Raw genomic sequence first — 22,914 nt, 5'->3', positions numbered from 1 at the left:
ATAATTTTGATATAAAAACTTTATATTTCATTTGACAAAAGAGTATCGTATGAAAATTATATAATTAGATTGTGACATAAAAATGCTATCATTAGAGTATAGATTGTATTGTATTTTCTCATTATTAAATCGGGTTGATGTCAAAGTAGGTGCAAAAAAAAATTGTGTACTTAGTATGTTATTTGTCCTACATTGAAAAGTAATGTAAGCGTGGTGAATATACTATGTATAAATATTAGAATTGTCCCACATCGGAAGATTTTCATAAGGCAGGGTGATCTGATCTTATGATTATAAATAGAAGTCATAACTCAAAATGCGAGGAAGAAGGAGCGTGATGACCCCATATGAAGCAGAGCTTGGAAGATTTGGATAGCAAAATGAGCATGAACGATGTTCCTTGAAGCTTGCTTGATCGACAACCATGGATAACTGAAGAATCACCGTCAACTACTCATGGTCTACACTTGTTTGAGTAAGGGAAGGTACTTGGAGATCTAGAAGATACGAGAACATATTTTTTCCTTGTAGCGAAATTCATCAATTATCAAGACTGTCCTTATTCTTAAAGACAGACCAATTTGAAGTTTATTAAGTCGTTCAAAGTTTAAACTCTTGCGGGCCAGGAGCAATTTGAATTTTTTTGGTGTGGCTGCACCTGAACAAAGTATTTGCTCAAACTGCCTACGTACTCACAAGCTAACGATGCTGACAACTTGCAAGATCAAGCCAACGTAGTTCATCAAAGTTTTTTTTTGTTTGGGGGTGTGGCTGCACCTAAGTAAATGACTTACTCAAGTTGCCTACGTATTCGCAAAGTACCAAAATACTTTACAAGATAAAGCCTACGTAGTTCAGAGAAGGATTTTTTTTGTTGTTTTTTTTTCTTTTTTGGTTTTTTTTTTCTTTTTTTTTTGAGTTTTATTTTGATATGCAGTTAGACTCATGCTTAGGAGCTTATGCAGTTTAGCCTCATGCTTAGGAGTAGTAGCGCTTCAAGAATTTTCCGTTGGTCGGTCCTATATGAACACCGCCTTCATCAACAATCTTATATACGCCATTGGTGTATACTTCTTACACGACATATGGCCCATCCCACTTAGAAGTGAACTTGCCTTTAGGTTTGTGAGAAGTAATGATCGGCCTTCTTACCGCGAGCACCAAGTCTCCTACCTGAAAAGATCGAGGGCGCACCTTTTTGTTGAATGCGCGTGACAACCGTCCTTGATAACACTGCAGCTTTTGTTGTGCTTGCAACCTTTTCTCATCTAAAGCTTCCAACTCTTCCAAGCGCAGCTTGTCATTGTCATCACTTCTAAGCTCTTCCTGAATGACAACTCTTAAAGATTGAATTTGAAGTTCTAATGGCAACACGGCTTCAACTCCATACACCAACGCATACGGGGTCGCTTGAGTGAGTGTCTTGTATGTAGTACGATAGGCCCACAATGCCTCACCGATTCTCTCATGCCAATCACGCTTTGACTTCGCCACCACTTTCCTCAACAAATTGCATAGTGTCTTATTAAAAGCTTCAGCTAAACCATTTGCCGGAGCAGTGTACATGGAAGACTTGTATTGTTTAAATTTGAACTTTTTAGTAAGACTTGTCATCAACTTGTTAAAGAACGGCTTGCCATTATCAGTTATGATGCATTATGGTACACCATACCGAAAGATGATCTGAGTGCGAATGAAATCAACAACAGTTTCCTTTTTTACTTCACGTACACTGACAACTTCTGCCCACTTTGAGAAATAATCTATTGCAGCGAGGATGTATTCATACCCATTTGATGCTTTTGGAGTGATGGGTCCTACAACATCTAGTCCCCACATTTCAAAGGGCCATGATGAAATAGTAGGATGCAAGGGCTCTGGAGGTTGATGTATGGAATTTGCATTGAACTGACAAGCATCACACTTCTTCGCAAAGTCCATGCAATCTTGCACCATGGTTGGCCAATAGTATCCCATTCTTTTCACACGATCATAAAGCTTTGGACCGGATTGGTGAGCGCCACAAAGACCCGAATGAGCTTCGTACATGGCCTGAGAAGCTTCAGTTTCACCAAGACATCTCAGCCATTGCCCGAGGAACGTCTTCTGTAAAGTGTTCCCTTATAATATATAAACCTTGGAGCACGACGACGAATCTCTACTTTATGTCTAGGGTCATCAAGAAGCTTTTGATGTTCCAAGAAATCGATGATAGGTTGCTGCCAATCATCATTATCGACTTGGTAGACACTAATCATGTTAGATGACTCTGCAATTTCTCCTCCTTCTAGCGGCGGTACTACCCAATGGTTGCAAACTGGAATTGTCGTGACTTCCTCTGCCCCCAGTGCCAAGTGGCTTCAATATTAGCAAGCGCTTCAGCCAACTTATTAGCACTCCTCGGCACATGTCCGATATGAACACAATCCAACTTGTTAAGTAACTGGATCGCATATTGATGGTAAGGAATGAGATCATCTTTCTTCACTTCGAATTCATCAAGGACTTGGTTCACTACCAACAAGGAATCTCCATAGATGTCTAAATCTTTGATCCCTATTTAAATCGTCATTTGAAGTCCTAAGATTAGAGCTTGATACTCTTGCCACATTGTTTGAGATAAGTTCAGTGAGCACAAAGGAGTAAGGCAACACATGACCTTCGGGAGACAAGAATACAACACCAACTCCGGCTCCATCACGTCTTGCTACACCATCAAAATACATTTGCCATGGCGGAAGTACATACACATAGAATATCTCTTTACCAGGAAGATCATCCTGAAGTTCCCATTTCGCAGGGACTGGGTGATCAGCAAGGAAGTCAGCTAAAGCTTGTCCTTTGATTGCCTTTTGAGGCACATGGACCAAGTCATACTGTTTGAGTAGAACTGCCCACTTTGATAGACGACCGGACAAGACTGGCCTTGAGAGTATATACTTGATAGGATCATCCTTTGAAATTATATGGACAGTATGCGCCTGCATGTAGTGCCTTAGTTTTTGAATTGCGAAAACCAAAGCCAAGCATATTTTCTCGATTGGAGAGTAATTCAGTTCAGCTCCCACCAAAGTTCGACGTAGGTAATAGAGAGCCCTCTCCTTCTTATCTTCATTCTCTTGAGCACATAATGCCCCGAGTGAACGTTCTTGTGCAGCGATGTAGAGGATAAGAGGCCTTCCTGGAACTGGTGCCCCCAACACAGGTGCAGATGAGAAGTACTTTTTGAGACTTTCAAAGGCATTATGACATTTGTCATCCCATTAGAATATAGCATCCTTTTTCATAAGATAATTAAATGGCTGACAGCGTCCCGCGAGGTTAGAGATGAACCTGCGAATGTAAGCCAAGCAACCTTGTATACCACGAAGCTCTCCGGCAAGTCTACGAAAGTACTCAAGTCTTCCTTTCGAAGTTCTCTTTGCAGACGGAGTCTATGCCGAAATAGTCTTTCGGGCTCAGAATCAGCTGGAACTAACTCTGACCTGTTCAACCTGGGCATACACAACACTGAAAGAGATAAATGAGAACTGTCTCAAGGAATAAAAATTCCCTGAGACGGATAGAAATAAACGAAAATGAAACAGATAGGGCTATTGCCTCCCCGGCAACGGCGCCAAAATTTGACAGGCTAGTCGTGTACCTACCAAAAATAACCAACTGGCACTAACTAATATAGCTAGGGAATTCGGGTCGATCTCCACAGGGAGGCAAGGTATCTGTTAAGGTCCGTCTATTTAGGTCAGAAGTAGGGGGTTTAAATTTGGTTTTCTAAACTAAATAAGGCTTAAAGGAAAGAGTAGCAAGGAGAGAGCAATAAAAGACAAAAAAATGCAAGTAGGGTGATCAAATGAGAGAGAGCATGTCAGGATTTCGGTTCACCATGGTAGTCTAGTGACTCAACTGCAAATAGTCTAGATAATTTACTGTGAGACGGATACAGGAAAGGTCCTTCCGGTCCACTTTCTATTCTAGATTTCCACTAACTTAACTTCCGTCCTCGTCAGGGTAGTCTACTGTTCATAGCAGGTCTATTTAATCCAATCTTCCGATCCAGGAGTAAATTTAACCAGATTAAAAGTAACTTAGAAGCGTGCACTCAACTAAGTCGATATTATAATTATATTGCCATGGGTACAGATTCTCACCAGCAAACAACCTAGTCTATGCGCTACATCGTCACAATCCTACCACAGATTCCCTAATCCCAACATGAGAGAATTTAGCTACTCATATTGTTAATGATGTCAATAATAACAATAATGAATGAACTAATAGAAAGCATGATGAAATAACGATAATAATGCATAAACGAAATTAGGGCAGAAATTAATGATGAGATTAACAAGGAATTAAAGCAATAAAAATGAGATTAAGATTAATAAGAAGAAGAAGGATTACAATAACAAGCGATCCGGCGTAAAGAACACCCAAAATCCAAGCAAAGAAATCCGAGAGCAAAGTTACGGTAGAAAGTTTTAGGGAAAGATTAAGAGTAAAAGCAGCGTTCTTAAGTGTGTAAAACGTAGTTAAGAGTAAAGTAGTCTGCTAATAACCTAATTACTCGATACTTATATAGAAAAACAAAGTCCATTAACGAAAATAAGGTAACACTGGTTAATTAAGCCCGTGTAAACTCAAAACCTCTCGATCGAGTAGTATAAAACCACTTGATCGAGGACTTCAGCAGCAAAACCCTTCGATCGAGCAAAAAAGTCACTCGATCGAGGAAACCCCAAAAACAACATTTCGATCGAGTGAAATAAAACACTCGATCGACCTCTTCAGCATATAAAATCACTCGATCGATCCAAAATACTCCTCGATCGAGTGTTCTTCATCCAAGTCAGCTTCAAACTCGTCATTGACTGCTTCGTTGACCATCCCTTCACGCAAACCAAGGCATAATCCCGCTCTAACATTCCCGTCTCCTAAAAAAGCACACAAAACAGGACGAAAAGAGTACGGTCTCACCACTTTCAGATTCATTTCTGCAAAACAGATAAAACAAACCAAAGTAGCCAATTCGGGGCATATTGCAATACAAAACAGTACAAAAGTACATAAAAATACGTGCAAAATAAGGCTAAAAGGGCTATATAAAATGCACGTATCACCTGACAGGAGAATTTTCAGGGATCCAGACTTTGGAATCAGCAGGAATGATTCCCTTATCCTTCCAAGACTTTTTCAAATTCAGGTTTCAGACGGTTTGAAAGAGACGGATCATCATTTAAAGCGTTTCAAATTCTTTGTGGAAGATGGAAATCATTTCAAGAGGGGGGTTAGTTGATTTCTCAACCGCAAGAGGTTGAACAATAGAAGGCCCTGATAAATTTTCAGAAGTGGTTTCTTCAGGATTTGGAACAAATGGAGTTCCAGGAGACATCACTCTCCTAGAAGATTTCTTTTTTGCAACCATTATCGAAGATTTATTGAAGATTAATTCTGGAAATTAAGAGAACTTGAAGATGACGATTTTTGGAGAATGATCGGATTTTGGTGGAATTAAATCAATGAAGTGAAGGCTATTTATAGTAGGTAAATTTAGGGTTTTCAACCGCAAGTTGCAAAAGTAATTATTGAAGAGTTGCAATAATTAAACACGCATCACACCCTATCGCTAAATAGCCGTTACAGGATTTAATTAGACACAATTCAGCCGTTGAAATTAGTTTTCCAAAGTTTGAAGTTATCGCCTTATTTCTGGCCTGACCCAGCATAAATAAGGAGATAAGGGGCAATTGTTAAGTCTGGAAATCCGCAGATATTTCAGGATGACATTCCACCCTGGCCTGACCACCAGGATGTCAGGACATCAGGCCATCGGGATATCAGAAGATAGGCGCCAGCCATGGAGAGGATAACGGTCAAAATATAAGGACAGTATTTGACCACTTCAAAGATAATAGTATTGTCAATATTCGAATAATGATTGGAGCATTAATGGAGAAGATTTGGTAATAAAAGCCGTCAATTAAGAGAGTAATTAAGCACATTAAAGAGCATTAATCTGAGCTATTAAGGAGGAATATCCAGCATTAAGTATAAGATCTGGCAGCCGTTCAGCATGGGCTATATAAGGAGCACTTGAAGATTATTTACAAACACAACACATACTCTAGCATACAATACTCTCATACAATACTTAGGCTATATTACAATCATTTGTGCTAATTACTCGATAATATAGTGAAATCCTCTCCTGGCTTGGTGCCCGTGGTTTTTTCCCATTTAAGGGTTTTCCACGTATAAATTCCTTGTCTTATTTTTACTTATTTATCTTGCTTTACTTTTCTTATTTCGTACCCTGCCTCACACATTCACAGATAAGTTCGAGCTACCTAACCCTGCCAAGACTTACCCTGACCTAATTTCGCTTTGCGCAAAATCCATACAAAATAGACACCATGGTTTTCTGTAAGTTATTCCATGAAAACAATTGTATTCTTTGGGAATGAGTCTGTAATTTAAATGAATGTCGAATAATTATGATATTTATTTGAGTTTGGAAAACGGTGTCTTTTATAATGTTATATCATGCAAGTTATAAATGCATAATTGCATTGTTGAATATGTAATGGAGTATGAATATATTGTGAAAAATTTGCAGGATAAAAAGCTGAATGGCTAATAAGTGGTTGTATTTCTTTGTGGGAATATTTTGACTCCATTAATTGTCATGCATCATAATCTTAAGCATTGGATTTTTTGGCAGATTATCAAAAGTGATGGATAATCTGATCGGATAATGTGTTCACAAAGGTTGTGAATTGTAAGTTGATATTGAGATCCCTTACACAATGTGATAGTATGTATGTAAATTATGAAGAGGATATTGAGATCCTCCTACCAATGACCATGGTAGAAGTTTGTGTTGGTGGCACCACAAGGAATGAGTTTAAAGCCTATTGGGAGTGAATCGCGTCGGGGCTCTCCGACTTGGATTTATCCAAGTTCAATGGGTCAAACGAAGTCACGAGAGAATCTCATGTTGTAATACTACAACCATTCCTTTTATAATAAAATGTGATGTAGTGTTCCTTTTATATATATTGTGTTATATCTGTCATGTGAGGAGGCTGAGCTAAGCTCTTAATAAGTCCATATTCCTTTTTAAGGGTGGTTTGTGAAGTCAAACCTGATGGACTTACCTATGTGAATGTGGGGGAAATGCCCTACCCCCTATGAGGTTCTTAGGCTTTAGGACCTCTAGAGCATTCACGAGATCCCAGGCATGTGAGGGGCACCTTTTATGACATTTCGTGATGACGAACACAGATTCGAATGCGGGTTTGTGCGCAATTATCCGTTACAAACCACCGTGGAGAGTCCAATGCCGAGAGCAACTCGATACGGATGTTGATGGTTTCAAATTCAACCTCGCAAGTGCACGGTTGTCGTCGCGCAAAATCAAAATTACCCAAAATTGACCCATAAATCAAATCAATCCTCTAGTCCTACTCTTACCAATCTCCCCAACAACTACCTTTTATGGGAATCAATCAATCAAATTACTCATGTTGGGGTTAACCGAGTCCTAGTTAAAGGACTAGTCACTAATCATGGTTCTTAAGACAAAATAATTAATAAAGATGGATTCTTTAACCTTAAACATGATATGAAATTGGATTCTACAATTAAACATTCAATAAACCAACAAATATAAGAGGAAAGACTAATTAAACTAAGATGAAAAGGGATCAAAGCAAAAAGACACAAACTTTGACACAAGTACCCAAATATTCAATCTTTGGATGAGAAACAACAATGGTGGACATGAATAAGATGAACAAGAGAGAGAAAACTACAATCTAACAACTAATAAGACAGATTCAAGTGCAAACAATTGAAATAAAACTTAAGAGAAAGTAAATGTAAACAAAAGAGTATAAAGGAAAGGATTATACCAAATTGATTGCAAAAGAAGGAAACTTGGATTGAACTAGAATGGAGAAATCTTCAATTCTATTACAACCCAATTTCTAAGACTAGGATTATGCTAATTATTGAAAGATTAGAGAGTAATAAGGGAAAGATTAACAAAGTTTAGAACTTGGTAATATGGAGAACTAGATCTAGGGCTGTGTCTCAAAAATTACAAAGTAGGGGTATATATAGTGTTTGCAAAACAAATGGAGGTGAACCGGAAGAGAAAAGGGGCGAAATGAACCGTCCCTTAGGGACGAAATCTGTTCCGGCCGGTACGGGTGTCTGTCCCTGTGACTGTCCCGGTCGGATGGATTTAGGGACGGACTCCAGCACTTGCTTCTTGTTTCTTTTCTCCATACCGGTCATTGTCCCAAAGGTATGGCTAAAGGGACGACACTAGTTTCTTCATAACTCCTCATTAAGGGACAAGGAGTCTTAAGAGCTCATCCAAAGGGTCTTCATGTGAGCTGAGACCGCTCCTAAGCTAGGATTCAACACCCAAGTCCTTGCTCCATCCAAATGGCTACAAAATGCACAAATTCCATCTCACTTTGCCTTGTTTCACCTACAAAGCATTATCTAAAACCAAATGAACTAAAAGGAAGCTATTAGTACCAAAAATCGCTCCAAAGGGCGGGAATGACATGTGATAAGGCATTAAATGAGCGGTAAAGTGTTATAAAATAATCACATATCAAATCTCCCCACACTTGAACCTTACTCGTCCTCGAGTAAGCTAGATCTATCGAAGTGGGTGCACATTATAAGCATCACTTGACTTATTCCGACTAATAATATCCGAATGAGTATTAGCGCACTCAACGCCCTTTCAACTCACGTAATTTCACTTATGAGGGAAAAGCAAAATTTGCTAGGCAAGTAAGGTCTTGCACAAAACTTAGACACATCCAACATAAAGGCACATAATCAAGCATAGGATGCATCAATAAAAAAGTCAACCGCTTTCCTCATCTAAGCGGAAGGTTTTGCTTTGAACAATCAAAGGTTTCGGTCGGGAGATACCGTCTCATAGTCTTGGCGGGGTGTCAATTCCCTAGTTGTGTCTCAAGCAACCTCAATATGACAACCAAATGCCTAGAAAACACATTCAAAGGCGGGAAAGGGGAAGCAAAGCCTAACCTTCAAGATTGATATGACACACACACAAGATTCGACCAAGTTGACCCATGACTAAGAGGACCTAGACCACCGACTTCCTCACGGTTTTCACTAGTCGCTCATTTTTGAAGGGCGGGTGATTTTTGTGCCAAAAAGTAACCAAGATCACTCTACTACTCGACTCGTGAAACATGCCCGCAATCTAATGAGGAATTCACTCCTACATGACCATACATGAGATGCAAAAAAGAAAAATGTGCATAAAGAGAAACAAGGGTTGTAACGGGGCTAGGTGACGGGTCGAAACGGGGTTGGTGCAAGCACCATTTTGGAAAAATGTGGAGGTACACATCAAGAAGTTGCCAAAATTCCATTTCTTCCACTTTATTACAAAAAATGAGTAACGTCTACACCCTAACAAAAATTGGTTTCCCGAATTTATGCAAACATTGTGCAAACCCGAGTCACTTTGGAAAAACACGAAAATTATCACCTTATTGCAACCAATGAATAACGTTTACACCCTAACAAGTGATTAGATTGCCAAAATCAAGCAAAAATTGTGTAAACCAAACTCACTTAGGAAAAACATCAAGTGCCCCTTTATTCATGCAACACCTTTTTCTACTCCATTGATGAAAGGAGTGTTGCTTGATTTTTTTTCATCAAACAAAGTAAAAGTGAAATTTCCTCCTTTTTTTCTTTTTCCTTACATTTTTTTTCTTTTTTTTCTATTTTTTTTCCTTTTCTTTTTCAAAACTCCTTTACACAACCAAATAAAACAATTATCTCGACTCACTCTTCAACTAAGGTTCAAAACACCCTTTTTCATACAACTAACAACATGTAAGCAACTTTCTTGATAAGAGAAGGTTGTTTATGGTATGTAGCTAATTTTGTAGGTGCCAAATGAGAGATTCAAGCTCAAAAGGGGTTAGCAAAATAGGACCTAGTCTAAAGGGTCGAAAGATTAGGCTTATTTGGCAATGTGAGGCTAAAAAATGTAATGTAACTAATTGTTTCAAATTATGCACATAAATGAACATCTCATGGCCAAAAAGGAAAGAACGCCACGCTTGTGCGTCGTGATGTGACATGCCTGATACGTGCATTTTATATAGTCTTTTTAGGCCTTTTTATGCATGTATTTCCATGCTTTTATCGTAGTTTTATGCTACGAAATGCCCCGAATATGCTACTTTGGGTTATTTTGTCTTATTTGCAGGAATGAACCCAAAAGTAGTGAAATCAAGCCATTTATCGTCCGTTTTGCATGCATTTGGAGGAAGAGTGAATTCGGAGCGGAAATATAGCTGTCCTGGGATGCGTGAAGCCATTTCGGGAGCTAAAAGGACAAGTCAAAGTCAAACTAACGGATTAATGAGCTGCTGAAGTCAAGAAACACTCGATCGAGTACTTAACTGGTCGATCAAGTGGTTTTAGGTTAATTAATAAGTCGATCGAGCACTTTCCTCAGTCGATCGAACAGTTGCATATTTAGGTTTAGTCAATCGAGCACTTATTATGGTCGATCGAATGGTTTAAGCTCTGGTTTACTCGATCGAGTGGTTCTAAATCATTCGATCGAGTGGTTTATCCTACGGGCTTGGGCTTTTAGGTTTATTTCCGTAGATTAGGTTAAATAAATCCTATTTTCTTATAAATAGGAAGTTAGGACGTCATTTGTAATCTCGTCCGGGACCATACGTTACTTTGACTGCTGCTTTCCTTCTGCTTCTTCCTTCTCTTATTTCCGGATCATTATTGCTGTAATTTATTTCTTCCCTTTTATTCGTCCTTGTTCCTTTATTGCTTTTATTGTTTCTCTTTTTAGTTATCATGTCTTATGTTATTAGATTAGCAATTGCTAGTGTAGTATCCCGAGCCATGCGTAGCTAATTCCTTTAATATGTTAGGACTAGGGAAACCGTGATAGCAATATGTTAGGATCGACATGATTAGATTAGTTTTGCGACAAGAATTGTATTAAGCAATATAATTGTGATTAGGTTGAATGAATGCATGCAGGAGACCGATTTATTTAGTTACCCCCGACCTGAATCGAAAGATTGGGAGGGAAGGCTTGCTTAATTACAATAGGTGATACCTAATTAGGGCGAAAGCTAAGTTAGGGAGACCCTAGGACGATTAGAGACCGAAAGGGTATAATCGTAGGTTTAAGGACCGAAAGGTGACGACCTCGCTCTTCTTATCAATAATTTAATCGACTCAGTTGACCCGATAGTGTAGCTGCCACGGTAGACCGATTCCTAGCATATTTCTCACTTTTATCTGATTTATCCTTGTTTTTCTTCATTATTTTCTCTTATTCATTTCCCTCTTGCTTTAATCTCTTTAGTCTAGTCAAAACATTTCAAACCCCCACTTGTGACATTAGACAGATAGAATAGACAAGTAGATAGTAAACCGCCTCCCTGTGGAGATCGACCCTACTTACCGCTGACTTCTGTTAGTAGTAGCTAGGTATTTATTTTTGGTACAGAAACGAGGTATCAATGCCACTCAAGGAGCCTACTCACATCCTAAAGGAGACCGGGTATGGATGTATCGGTCCAAAGGAGGCTTTAAATCTCACATGTAAGTAGTCTTTTGGTCTCACAGGGTGGTCAATACTTTTGGTCAAGCCTCATTTCCCGGGTATTTGCAAGCAAATACCCTAACAAGGAGGTCAAAAAGGTGCGAGCCACTAAGAGGGAAAAGACACGGCCAAGACAAATTCATCATAGAGGGTATCATGCTCCCTTCCTAGACCACAATTGTTGAAATATGTACATACAAGATGCAAACAAAAACTAAAGCACAAACAACTATTTACAAGACACGGAATGCAATTCTAACCTAACAACAAGAGTAAACATGCAGACAATTTTTCTAACCTAGCAACACGTAAACACATAAACCAAGTTCCAAAATGGAACATCCTCATCAACAAAGCCCATCCTCCTCCATATATACAACAACTTTTAAAAGAAAAAGGAATGGGGAAAGGAGAAAGAGATAAGAAAGGTCAAACCAAGCGGTCTTCTAATCTCCTAATGCCTCCAATGTTCCGTATGTGCTTGTGCCACTTGTTAGACAACATATATATATATATATATATATATATATATATATATATATATATATATATATATATATATATATATATATATATAGAATTAGGATCACATGAGTCCTACCTAATTATTTGAGTCCATGAGTCCATCTACAATATCACACATGAGTCATAACAATACTGCTTTATATCAAGCTATTAGTAAGGGTATTTTCGTCATTTCCTCAAGTTGTTATATAAACCCTATTATCAGCTCTCACCTCACCATTTGAATTCATTTACTTTCTCTCTCTTCTCTCTCTCTTCCGCAATCACACTTTTCATTCTCACGCCGTCAATTTCTCGCGCGTTGTTGTCTTCTTCGCTCTCGTTGTCATCTTCACTGTGTTCATCATCATCCGTGATCGATTTCAGCGATTTCTTCAACATTCGTCTCGATTGCTTATTCTCCTTCACTTTTTCTTCATCATTCGTCTTCATCTATTTTTTCCTCGGTTTAACATATTCAATGTCGGTATTTCATCGTTTTTACTCGCTTCTTTAGTTTTATGTTTTAATTTTTTCATTCTGTTTTCCTGTTTTATTGCATGATGTTTTATTGTTATTGTATCTTCGACTGAATTCGTTGTGTAATTACTGGTTTTTTGTTATAATTGACGTTATAATTCATCAACATCAGTCACGGATTCATCAATTCGTGCTATTTTATGTATTAAAATCATGTACTGATTATATACTTTCTTCAACATGTACTTTTTGCTATTTTTGTTGCGTTAAAATTTAATCTCTGTTTTTTTCATCTTCTAATTGACGTATAAAAAATAATGTACTCATTGTCTGTTTTGTTTATCATCAAGTTTATTTTGCATTCACTGCTTTTGTTTACTTCAAGTTTAAAACGTTATTTAACAGTTTCCTTTGTATCACTTTTTATTCAGTAGAGTATCATAATTAATTCTGAATAGTATCACATTTTATAGTTTTTGTTTGCCTGATTACTGCTAATTAGAATCAGTTTCCCTTATACAATATCACATTGAGTCCTTTACAGTATCATAGGCTTTAGTACATGACTCGCAACTACTTTTTGTGCATTAGTATCACATGTTATGCTTTAGAATATCACATTGAATTCTTTACAAGTATCAAATGTTTGCATACATGACCGTAATTACTCTATGTGCATTAGTATCACGTGTTATGCTTCGAAATATCACATTGAGTCCTTTACAAGTATCATATCTTTGCGATACATGACTTGTAATCGGTTCATGGCATTTTTATCACATGTTATGATCCAGAATATCACATGTATTCCTTCAAACTATCATAGGCTGCAATACGGTTGCGTATTCGTTTTATATTCATCAGTATCACATTTTATGTTGCACAATATCACATGCATTCCTTCACAATATCATAGTTTGTTATGATCTAGTTATATTTGTTATATTTGTATCACATGTTATGCTCCGAGAATATCACATGTATTCCGTCACAAGATATCATAGGCTGCAATACGGTTGCGTATTTATTTTATATTCATCAGTATCACGTTTTATGTTGCACAATATCACATGCATTCCTTCACAATATCATAGTCTTGTTATGATCTAGTTATATTTGTTATAATTTGTTTACTCAACTTCTCTTGCTGTAGAAAATACTTTTGTTGTCCCTGTGGTACTGTTCCTTCTCCACAATGCATAGACGTTGATGAGGTGCATCTTTGGGAATCGTCTTTCTTTGATGGTGACGCCTGGAGTCTCAAGAGTGGGTCAGAAATATTGCAACTGAATTTACACCTACAATAGGACAAACTTTCGCTACGTTAGACGAGGGTATACAGTTTTATGAGACTTATGCAATAGCATTTGGTTTTGAACCAAGGAAATATTCAACGAAAAGGTTTCGTAGTAGTGGAGATATTAGGACAAAATTGATTGTGTGTCACCGGGAAGGATTTAGGGATTCTAAGCCGACAATATTACCCATTACTGGTGAGGAGGAGGAGCCAATGGTCAAGGCCTCTAATCCGAAGAAGACTAAGGTTACTAGGATTGGTTATAAAGCTAGGATTTTCTTTAGATTTGTTATTAAAGAAATTGACCAAGTTCAAGTGCCATTCTTTGTTGTTGATCAGTTTCATGCTGCCCATAACCACCGTCTCTCTCCACTCAAGTATAGAGAATTTCAGAAAAAATGTAGAAACCTTGCTTTGCAACATAAACAAACCATCGTTGATAATTGCAAGGTCAATATTGGCCCAACCTCTACTTTCAGGTCCGTCAAGGAATATGTTGATGGCTATGAAAATATTGGAGCTTCTTTGACTGAGTTTAAGAATTTTGGAAGGGAAATCAAGTGTTTTATAGGTCTTAAGGATGCTCAAATGTTTGTAGACCAGTTGGAAAACCTTCATGAAACCCAGGAAGGTTTTTATTATGCCTATGATATTGATCAGAATAAGTGTTTGTTTCGTGTATTTTGGGCTGATGCAGCAGCACGTCGTAATTACGCTCTATACGGTGAGGCGGTGACTTTTGACCCAACCTATTCAACTAATAAGTACGACATGATCTTTGCTCCCTTTACTGGTGTTGATCATCACAAGAAGTCCGTCACTTTTGGCGCTTCGCTTATGTCTAAGGAGAATGACCAGAATTTTAAATGGATTTTCACAAAATTTTTAGATTGTATGGGTGGGAAGGAACCCCATTGCTTTTTTACCGATCAATGTCCTGCTATGAAAATTGCAGTCCCTGCTGCTTTTACGACTGCTGCCCATCGCTATTGCATGTGGCATATTATGAAGAAATTACCTGAAAAGGTAGGCACGACATTGACCAAAGAGACTGACTTCGTCACTCGTCTGAATTCTGTTATTTGGGATTCAGAGTTAGAGCCTTCTGACTTCGAAGAGAGGTGGTGTTCGTTGATCAGTGAGTTTCAATTAGAAGATAATACATGGTTGCAATATCTTTTTCCAGTGGCAACGTTGGATTCCGGCGTATTATCGTGATATTCCTCTTGGTTGTCTTTTAAGAACAACGCAACGCTCTGAGAGCGCAAACAGCTTCTTTAAGCGGTTTGAGAATCCTCATGGCACACTTGTTGAGTTTTGGATGTGCTCTCAAAGTGCTATGGATCAGCAACGCTACACCCAAAAATCTCTTGACAGAGATAGTGATCACTCCCTACCTCAAACCAAAACCCTTCTTAGCCTTGAGGTTCATGCATCGATTTGTTTATACGCACGCTCTCTTTTATGAATTCCAACAAGCGGTGCGTTGATTCTCTAAACTCGTATAGTCTTTGGTGATTCTTCAAGGGAGGGCAGTACAAGGTTCCTAGAAGTTGAAGATTCTATCTTCAATAAGACTTACACTGTCGCATTTAATCCTTCAACATTTGATGCAACATGTTCCTGCAAGCTGTTTGAGAGGAAGGGCTACATATGTAAACACATCATCTGGATTTTATCAGGTAAAGGGATCAAAAAGATACCTGATAAGTATCTTCTCGATGAGGTGGACAAAGAACACTAAAAAAATGCCCTTGTATGATGCTCACGGTCAATTGTTGGATGATTTTACTTCGTCGGATGTCACTAAGCTTCAGATTTCGACTGTCTGGTCTGAATTCTACTCAACATTAACACTGCTCAAATCTCTGCCTGAAAATCACATAAATGAACTGACTTCATTACTGAAGACATTTAGACAAAATTTCAAGTCTGGTGCTGAAAAATTGACTAAACACCAAGAGTTGGAGATGCTCCTTGGGGTTAAGTCTTCATCTGAGGTCCGTATACTACCTCATGTTCAATCAAAAAACAAGGGTACTGGCAAGAGGTTGATGTCCAAGAAAGATCAGTCTGTTGCAAAGGCACAAAAGCCGAAAAGATTTTGCAATAATTGTAAACAAATGGCACATCATGATAAGCAGAATTGCCCTAATCCAAATTGTTGATACATCACAACACTCATTTGATCATGAATCCGATGTAAGTAATTTGTCTTACACCTTTTATTATTTCAGTTTTACGTTTGCTATACCACGATTCTTTGAAGTGTGACCCCGATAAACAATATCGAGTCCACGCTAAAAATATCACATTCCATGGTAAATAATATCGTACCTTGTTAACCACTATCGAAATATACACTTGATTGTAGACAATATCATCCCAATATTAAAAGGTGTCTACTTTGAAACAATATCACAATAATTTAATAACAATATCACTTATCACTGGCAACATTTATCAATTTTAAATCCCTATCTATTTTCAGAATCAACCAAACAATATCAACACGTGTATTCAAAAATATCACAAAGATGTACCCCAACAATATCAAACAACAAAAGGTTTTTTATATCCTTAGCCACTTTGTTGTTGTTCCCGAGTATTAATATCACAACAACTAAAACATAATATCATACAACCCTTGAAACAATATCACAGTTTACCAGAAGTTGATCAAAAAGAAGTTATACTTTGTCAAACTTCTTACTAACGTTATGTCACTGTTTTTGTCTGTTTGTTTTGCAGATTTCTTCACTTGTTGATAGTGATTAAGGGCTTCGCATCTTTGAGGAAGTTTATTTAACATCATCAACTTTTCAGAATCGACTTTTCATTGTTTATACTATTCAATTTTTTCTTGTATGTCATTCCAAATGGCATCAATTTTGTATTCTTTCCATTTTGGGTATCAACGTTATAAAAACCGCATAATTACTAATGTCGTTTTGTTGCCATTATTAAATACTATCCCACCTCATTTGAAGGTTTATCACACTTGATACAAAAACAATATCATCATAATAGTTAAACAATATCACAACATTACACTTGCTTGTATACATATTTTATTATATTGTATTATATTGTAAAATACTTCTAAGGAATATCACATTTCAAGTGAAACAATATCACCAGTATTCATAAATATTACCACTACAATTGGATGTTTTTAGGAAACAATATTACAAAAATATGATTGAAATATCACAAAGACATACTAGACAATATCAACCACTGAGTGCAATAATATCACAATTTTCAAACAATGTCAACACGTGTATTCAAAAATATCACAAGATGTACCCCAACAATATCAAACAAAAAAAGGATTTTTATATCCCTAGCCACTGTTGTTGTTCCCGAGGATTAATATCACAACAACTAAAACATAATATCATACAACCCTTGAAAGAATATCACAGTTTTCCAGAAATTGAACAAAAAGAAGTTATACTTTGTCAAACCCTTGAAATATCACAGTCCATACTAGACAATATCAACCAGTGAGTGCAATAATATCACAATTTTGTCTGCTGAATAATATCACAACTTATCCAACTAAAAAGGAATTTTCAAACCCTACCCCCTGATTTATTTTAGAGAATAAATACAACAATATCAACATGTTTACGGAACAATATCACATTGGGTACCAAAACAATATCAAAGAGAAAAAGATTTTAAGAACCTTGACTGCTGTTATTATTACTGATAACTAATATCACAACAACTTAAGCAAAGTATCACCCAACTCCTGAAACAATATCACAGTTTACTAAGAGTTGATCAAAAAAAAAGTTCTATTTCCTACCATTGTACCTACAACAATATCACACAACTCCTGGAATAATATCACATGTCTGTCCTACCAGCATTACATTCCTAGCCCTACTTTTGTCCTCTTCCTCTACCTCTACCTCTCCCTCTTCCTTTATTATTAGGATTTGCAATTGTCTTGATCGTTTGTCTTTGGATTGTGGGTGTTTCGCATCATCTTCACCATCTTGTTTGGATTCGTAGCCTTGTAAAAACAAAATGCCATGTTATGGTTCTATGTGAAATTTTTACCTTTGTGTATGTTTCAAATAAAAGCGAAAACGTAATGCTATGATTGTATATCGAAAATGTAAAAGTCGGGTTTTAGGTTTTTACCTTCGATTGGAGATTTGCGAAGAATGAGTATTTCGTGTTAATTGTTGGCATTCTAGTAGCATCCTCCTTGGCTTTTGTTTGAACATTGGGCTTCTCTTTTGGCGGACCTTCTCGCCTTTGTTATTTCTAGTTCCACAAAGATTGTCCATCTCAACAACATTATCCTTGGCTTTTATCTTATTGCCCTTGCCTTTTGCATCTTCGTTATTCTTCCTCATTTCCTTCAATCTATTTAAAAGCTCTCCCTTTCCCGCTGTAAAATCTTTAACTTTCCCAATCAATCGTTGTCCTCATGTTATTTATGTCACTAAAAGTAATGTTGCTTGCTATTTCTAACCGAGTAGTAGCGCCTATGCACTTTCGATTGCAAATCGCCTTCAAACAATCGCCCCTCATAGCGAATCATGTGCATCATTAAGAAGTTTCCCGATTCAAGATTGTTTGCTTCTTTCTTTTGCCAATTGAAACTCGTGTTGACAACATCAAAATCTATTACGTTATGCGCTCTCAAACATTTTTCCCTGCTAGGAAATCACTCATGTGATAGGCCTACAATAATTAGTTATACTATTAGTCATTATTTTGTCAAACAATCATATTCATTTACTTTGTATACACTCAACCTATCCTAGCCACAATATCGTGGCAATTGTATGACATGTCACTAGCAAGAATATCAATAAACCATACCACCGAATCTGCAGCCTTGTATATTTCAGTCTGCTCCCAGTTGTCGTACTCTGTATTGTCTAACACTTCAATCGTCTCGGTTTTGAAATTTACACAAACACAGAAGTAGTGTTCTTGCAACACCATCGGAATAAAAAACAAATCTGCTTCCATGTTACATGGAACTGTGTTTCTTCTTATGAATTTGTCCCATTCTTCGAATATCTTTTCCCTCTTCGCTTCTTTGCCTTCAGTAACATCTACTATTGATTCCTGTAGTGTATATATATATGTATATATATAAGTTAAGAAATCCTTTACATTTAAGATTTACTACATTTTAATCAAAACGTGAATATGTATAAACAATATCACTTTTACGTTTGCTATATCACGCTTCTGAAGTGTGACCCCGATAAACAATATCACAAAGGCATACTAAAAAATATCACAGTCCATGGTAAATAATATCAGTATGGATGTGAACCAATATCAGAACATTATACTTGATTGTAGACAATATCATCCCAATACTAAAAAATATCACTTATTTAAAAGGTGTGTACTTTGAAACAATATTACAATCATTTAAAAACAATATCACTTGTCATCCTGCAACATTTATCAATTTTAAATCCCTATCTAATTTCAAAGATCAATTAAACAATATCAATTTGTGTATGCAATAATATCACACTATGTACCCCAACAATATCACATTTTAAATAAGTGATATTTTTAATCAAAGCGTGAATATGTATAAATCAAAACAGAATGTCAGCTTACCATGTGTCGAATTCCAAAAAACAATAAACTTGTTTCACAGGGTTCTGTGTGCTCAATGTGATTCAGAATTAGTGACCAACATTCAATCACATTGTTGTTGACATGTACACTTGGAAGCAACGACAATATATCCTGTCTTGCAAGGTATTGATCATCACTGAACTTGGCAACAACCTCACTGCTCAAAACATTAACACCAATGTTCAAAAATTGTCAGATTAACTGTGACAGTGATAACCAATATCAAAATTAAACAATATCACATATTTAAAAGGTGATCCTGATAAAAAATATCACAGTCCACACTAAATAATATCACAGTCCACGCTAAATAATATCAGTGCCCTTCTGAACCACTATCAGAACATCATACTTGATTGTAGACAATATCACCCCAATACTAAAAAATATCACTTATTTAAAAGGTGTCTAATTTGAAACAATATCACAATCATTTAAAAAAAATATCACATGTCACTGGCAACATTTATAAATTTAAAAGCCCTACTTATTTTTCAGAATCAATTTAACAATATCATACTGTGTATGTAACAATATCACACTATGTACCACAACAATATCAAAATTAAGTGAACAAAAATCAGAACAACATCTTTCTTTTATGTGACACTTGATTATATACAATATCATGCTTTTATACCAGTTTCTACTCTAAAACAATATCAAACCCATTAACGTACAATATCACATGACACTAGCAACAATATCACCTTTTGTAATTCTTTTGTCAAACTTAGATATCATTGCAAATATTATCGGACCATTAATAAAAAAAGTTGCGAAAAAATATATGTTTTAAAGAACCTTTTATTTTTGATAGCGGGGTCGTCCAATAGGCAGTAGTCAATCACTTCTTTCCTCGTAGTCAACATGTTTGCACACAACGACTTGTTTAACTTCATAAATCTTGAGACGAACTCAAATTTAGGATCAGCCACACCACGTTCAACGTGCATCCAAGGCCATCGGATTTCCCCTTTTACCGCTACCAACGACAATCGCGAACCATCTTCTCCAGTAGCTAGAAACGTTTTATATTATAGTATTTAATATATATTTTGTATTTATAATAATAAAAAAAAATTCAATGTAGAAGTCAGTGTTTAAAAATATAACCTTTTATTTTTGATAGCGGGTCCGAACTTTGTTTTTCCCACCTTTTTCTCTCTTGCTTTGTTTTTTCCCTCTTTGTCTTTTTGCCAAAGAACTTAGTTAACAAAGATACCTTTTGTGGCGCAAAAAGGTTGTAACTCTCTTCCAGACCTGACTCCTATCTTTATTTAAATCACTCAATACGAGCGTTGCTGCCACCTCTCCCCTGTATAACTGTCTCATGTTTGCATCGCTTAGTTCACAATCAAAAGGCTCACCAACAAAGAACATCATGTGAAACATCATGAATAGTCCACAGTCCAGGTTCAACTCTTTCGATTGCCAATGAAACTTCACATTATTCATTTCGTAGTCCTTCACCTTTAGCCCAATTTCAATACCTTTCGTGTTGAGGTAGTCACCATAAAGAGTCGCCTGTATATGATTAATGTAAACAACTTTTCAATTTCAAGCTTATCGAACAAAACCATTATACCATTAGTTATTTGTTTTCAATATTGTACTTACAGCCATATGAGCCATGTGTACGTGCTCCTCGTCTTGGAATTCATCATACTCTCTTTGTCCAAATAGAACATTTTCTCGCCTCTTCAAATCAACACAGATACGCACGTAGTGCTCTTCGTAGACCAAAGGTATGAACACCTTTAGATGAAAATAATATTAGGAAACAATTTAACAAAAATCAATAAAAATATCACAAAGACATACTAGACAATATCATTCTTAATAATATTTTTTGTCCCTCTGAAGTTTTTTTGTATGTTGTAAAATAATATCAACCAGTGTACCCAATAATATCAGAGTCTGTACCAAAACAATATCAATGTTAACAGACTTTTAAATCCCTATCGATTGTTGTTATTTTTAAGAAGCTATAAAACAATGTCAACCATTGTACATAATAATATCACACTCAAAATATTAGGGAAAAAAAAGTGATTCATTTTCATTTTTTGGGAGACAATATCACAATTAAGAAGTAACAATATCACACAATAGTATGCACAATATCACAGTTGAATTTAAGAATTGTTTTTAAGAACAATATCAATAGTAACTGCTAACAATATCATACATAATACATAACAATATCACTGATAAAAGTAGAAATATCTCACCATATCTGAATTCAAATTCAGTGGCTCCTTAAAAAGAGCTGACCACGTGTCCCATGTGTCATATATCTTTTGTTTGCTTAAGTTTTGCCAATTCATCAATATTATCTTCATCGAATTTTAAGATTTTTTCTATATCACCCTGTTGTTCATAAGGGCATCTTATTAGTCTCCATAAAACACATTCTACAATACCTAATTTAAAAGATGATAAATGTGTGTGTGTTTCCATACCGAGTGGGCAATGCCATAGAAAATTCTTGTCAATTTGTCGTTTCCCTTTTGAGCAATTTGGAACTCATTGAGCAATATTGCCCATCCTTCAATTACCACTGCTTCTATCTTCGTGTTAGGCAACAAGGACTCAATATCTTCCCTTTGTATACAATGGAAAGTTCCAAAGTTGCAGACAATTTCTCTATTCCATTTTGCAAAAATATTAGCATATTAGTTATTTTTTTAAAGTACTAATATGGTGCAAATTAAGTCATGTCTTACATTTAAAAAATTGTTTAAAGAGTGACTTACAAATCGCTGAATGTATGGTCCGTAAGGAAGCAATAATCCATGACGTCCTTCCGATTCTTCAAGACAGTTCAAATAAATTGCGCTTCAACATCGATTCTGATACAAGGATATCATCTTTGACTGGCAAACCACATTGAAAAGTACACCCCAAATTGTGAGGTACCATATCGGCTGAAGCAGGTACTCTGTCTGAGTGCAACAAATATTCACTGATATTTCCCTTCCTTGCTGTATCTAAACCAGCATTTGTTACAATTTCTTTTAATTTAGTCACCACATTACTATCGTCATTCATTTTATCAACCACAAGTTCTGTTTCAACAGGCTCCTTATCAATCACAACATCTTTTTCAACTCCCTTCCCTGAATTGAACTGATTAACAGCCTCGTCCAATTGAGTCGCCACTTCTTGAACCTCATTGGCCTTCTCTTTCTCGGCCTCTTTTTCAACACAATGCTGATATGTTGTATCATGATGAACGTCTTCATTTGTTTTGTCTTCAACAGTCGTGTTACTCCAAAATCAACATTTGGAAGAACCTCCTCCAATTGAGTCACAACATTTGTAACCTGATTGTCCTTCTCCTTCT

General features: G+C 36.6%; 2 protein-coding genes across 2 annotated transcripts; one reads left to right on the top strand and one right to left on the bottom strand.

Annotated features, from left to right (window-relative positions):
* Window positions 1–1,074: 1,074 nt before the first annotated feature.
* LOC141648758 (uncharacterized) lies at window positions 1,075–1,566 on the bottom strand. The gene has a single exon (XM_074457475.1). The coding sequence runs from the start codon at window positions 1,564–1,566 to the stop codon at window positions 1,075–1,077; it is 492 nt and encodes a 163-aa protein (XP_074313576.1).
* Window positions 1,567–14,144: 12,578 nt separating this feature from the next.
* Window positions 14,145–15,149, top strand: LOC141648757 (protein FAR1-RELATED SEQUENCE 5-like). The gene has a single exon (XM_074457474.1). It carries the CDS (start codon window positions 14,145–14,147, stop codon window positions 15,147–15,149), a length of 1,005 nt encoding a protein of 334 aa, XP_074313575.1.
* Window positions 15,150–22,914: the final 7,765 nt, after the last annotated feature.

This window comes from Silene latifolia, chromosome 3 (genome assembly GCF_048544455.1).
Source record: "Silene latifolia isolate original U9 population chromosome 3, ASM4854445v1, whole genome shotgun sequence".
NCBI lineage: Eukaryota > Viridiplantae > Streptophyta > Magnoliopsida > Caryophyllales > Caryophyllaceae > Silene > Silene latifolia.
The sequence above is the reverse complement of the archived record's forward strand: the minus strand, read 5'-3'. Positions and strand labels throughout refer to the sequence as shown.

Bases quoted from the DNA above. Each gene is read 5' to 3' on its own strand.
- LOC141648757 (XM_074457474.1), top strand. From the start codon at position 14,145: ATGGTCAAGGCCTCTAATCCGAAGAAGACTAAGGTTACTAGGATTGGT.
- LOC141648758 (XM_074457475.1), bottom strand. From the start codon at position 1,566: ATGTACACTGCTCCGGCAAATGGTTTAGCTGAAGCTTTTAATAAGACA.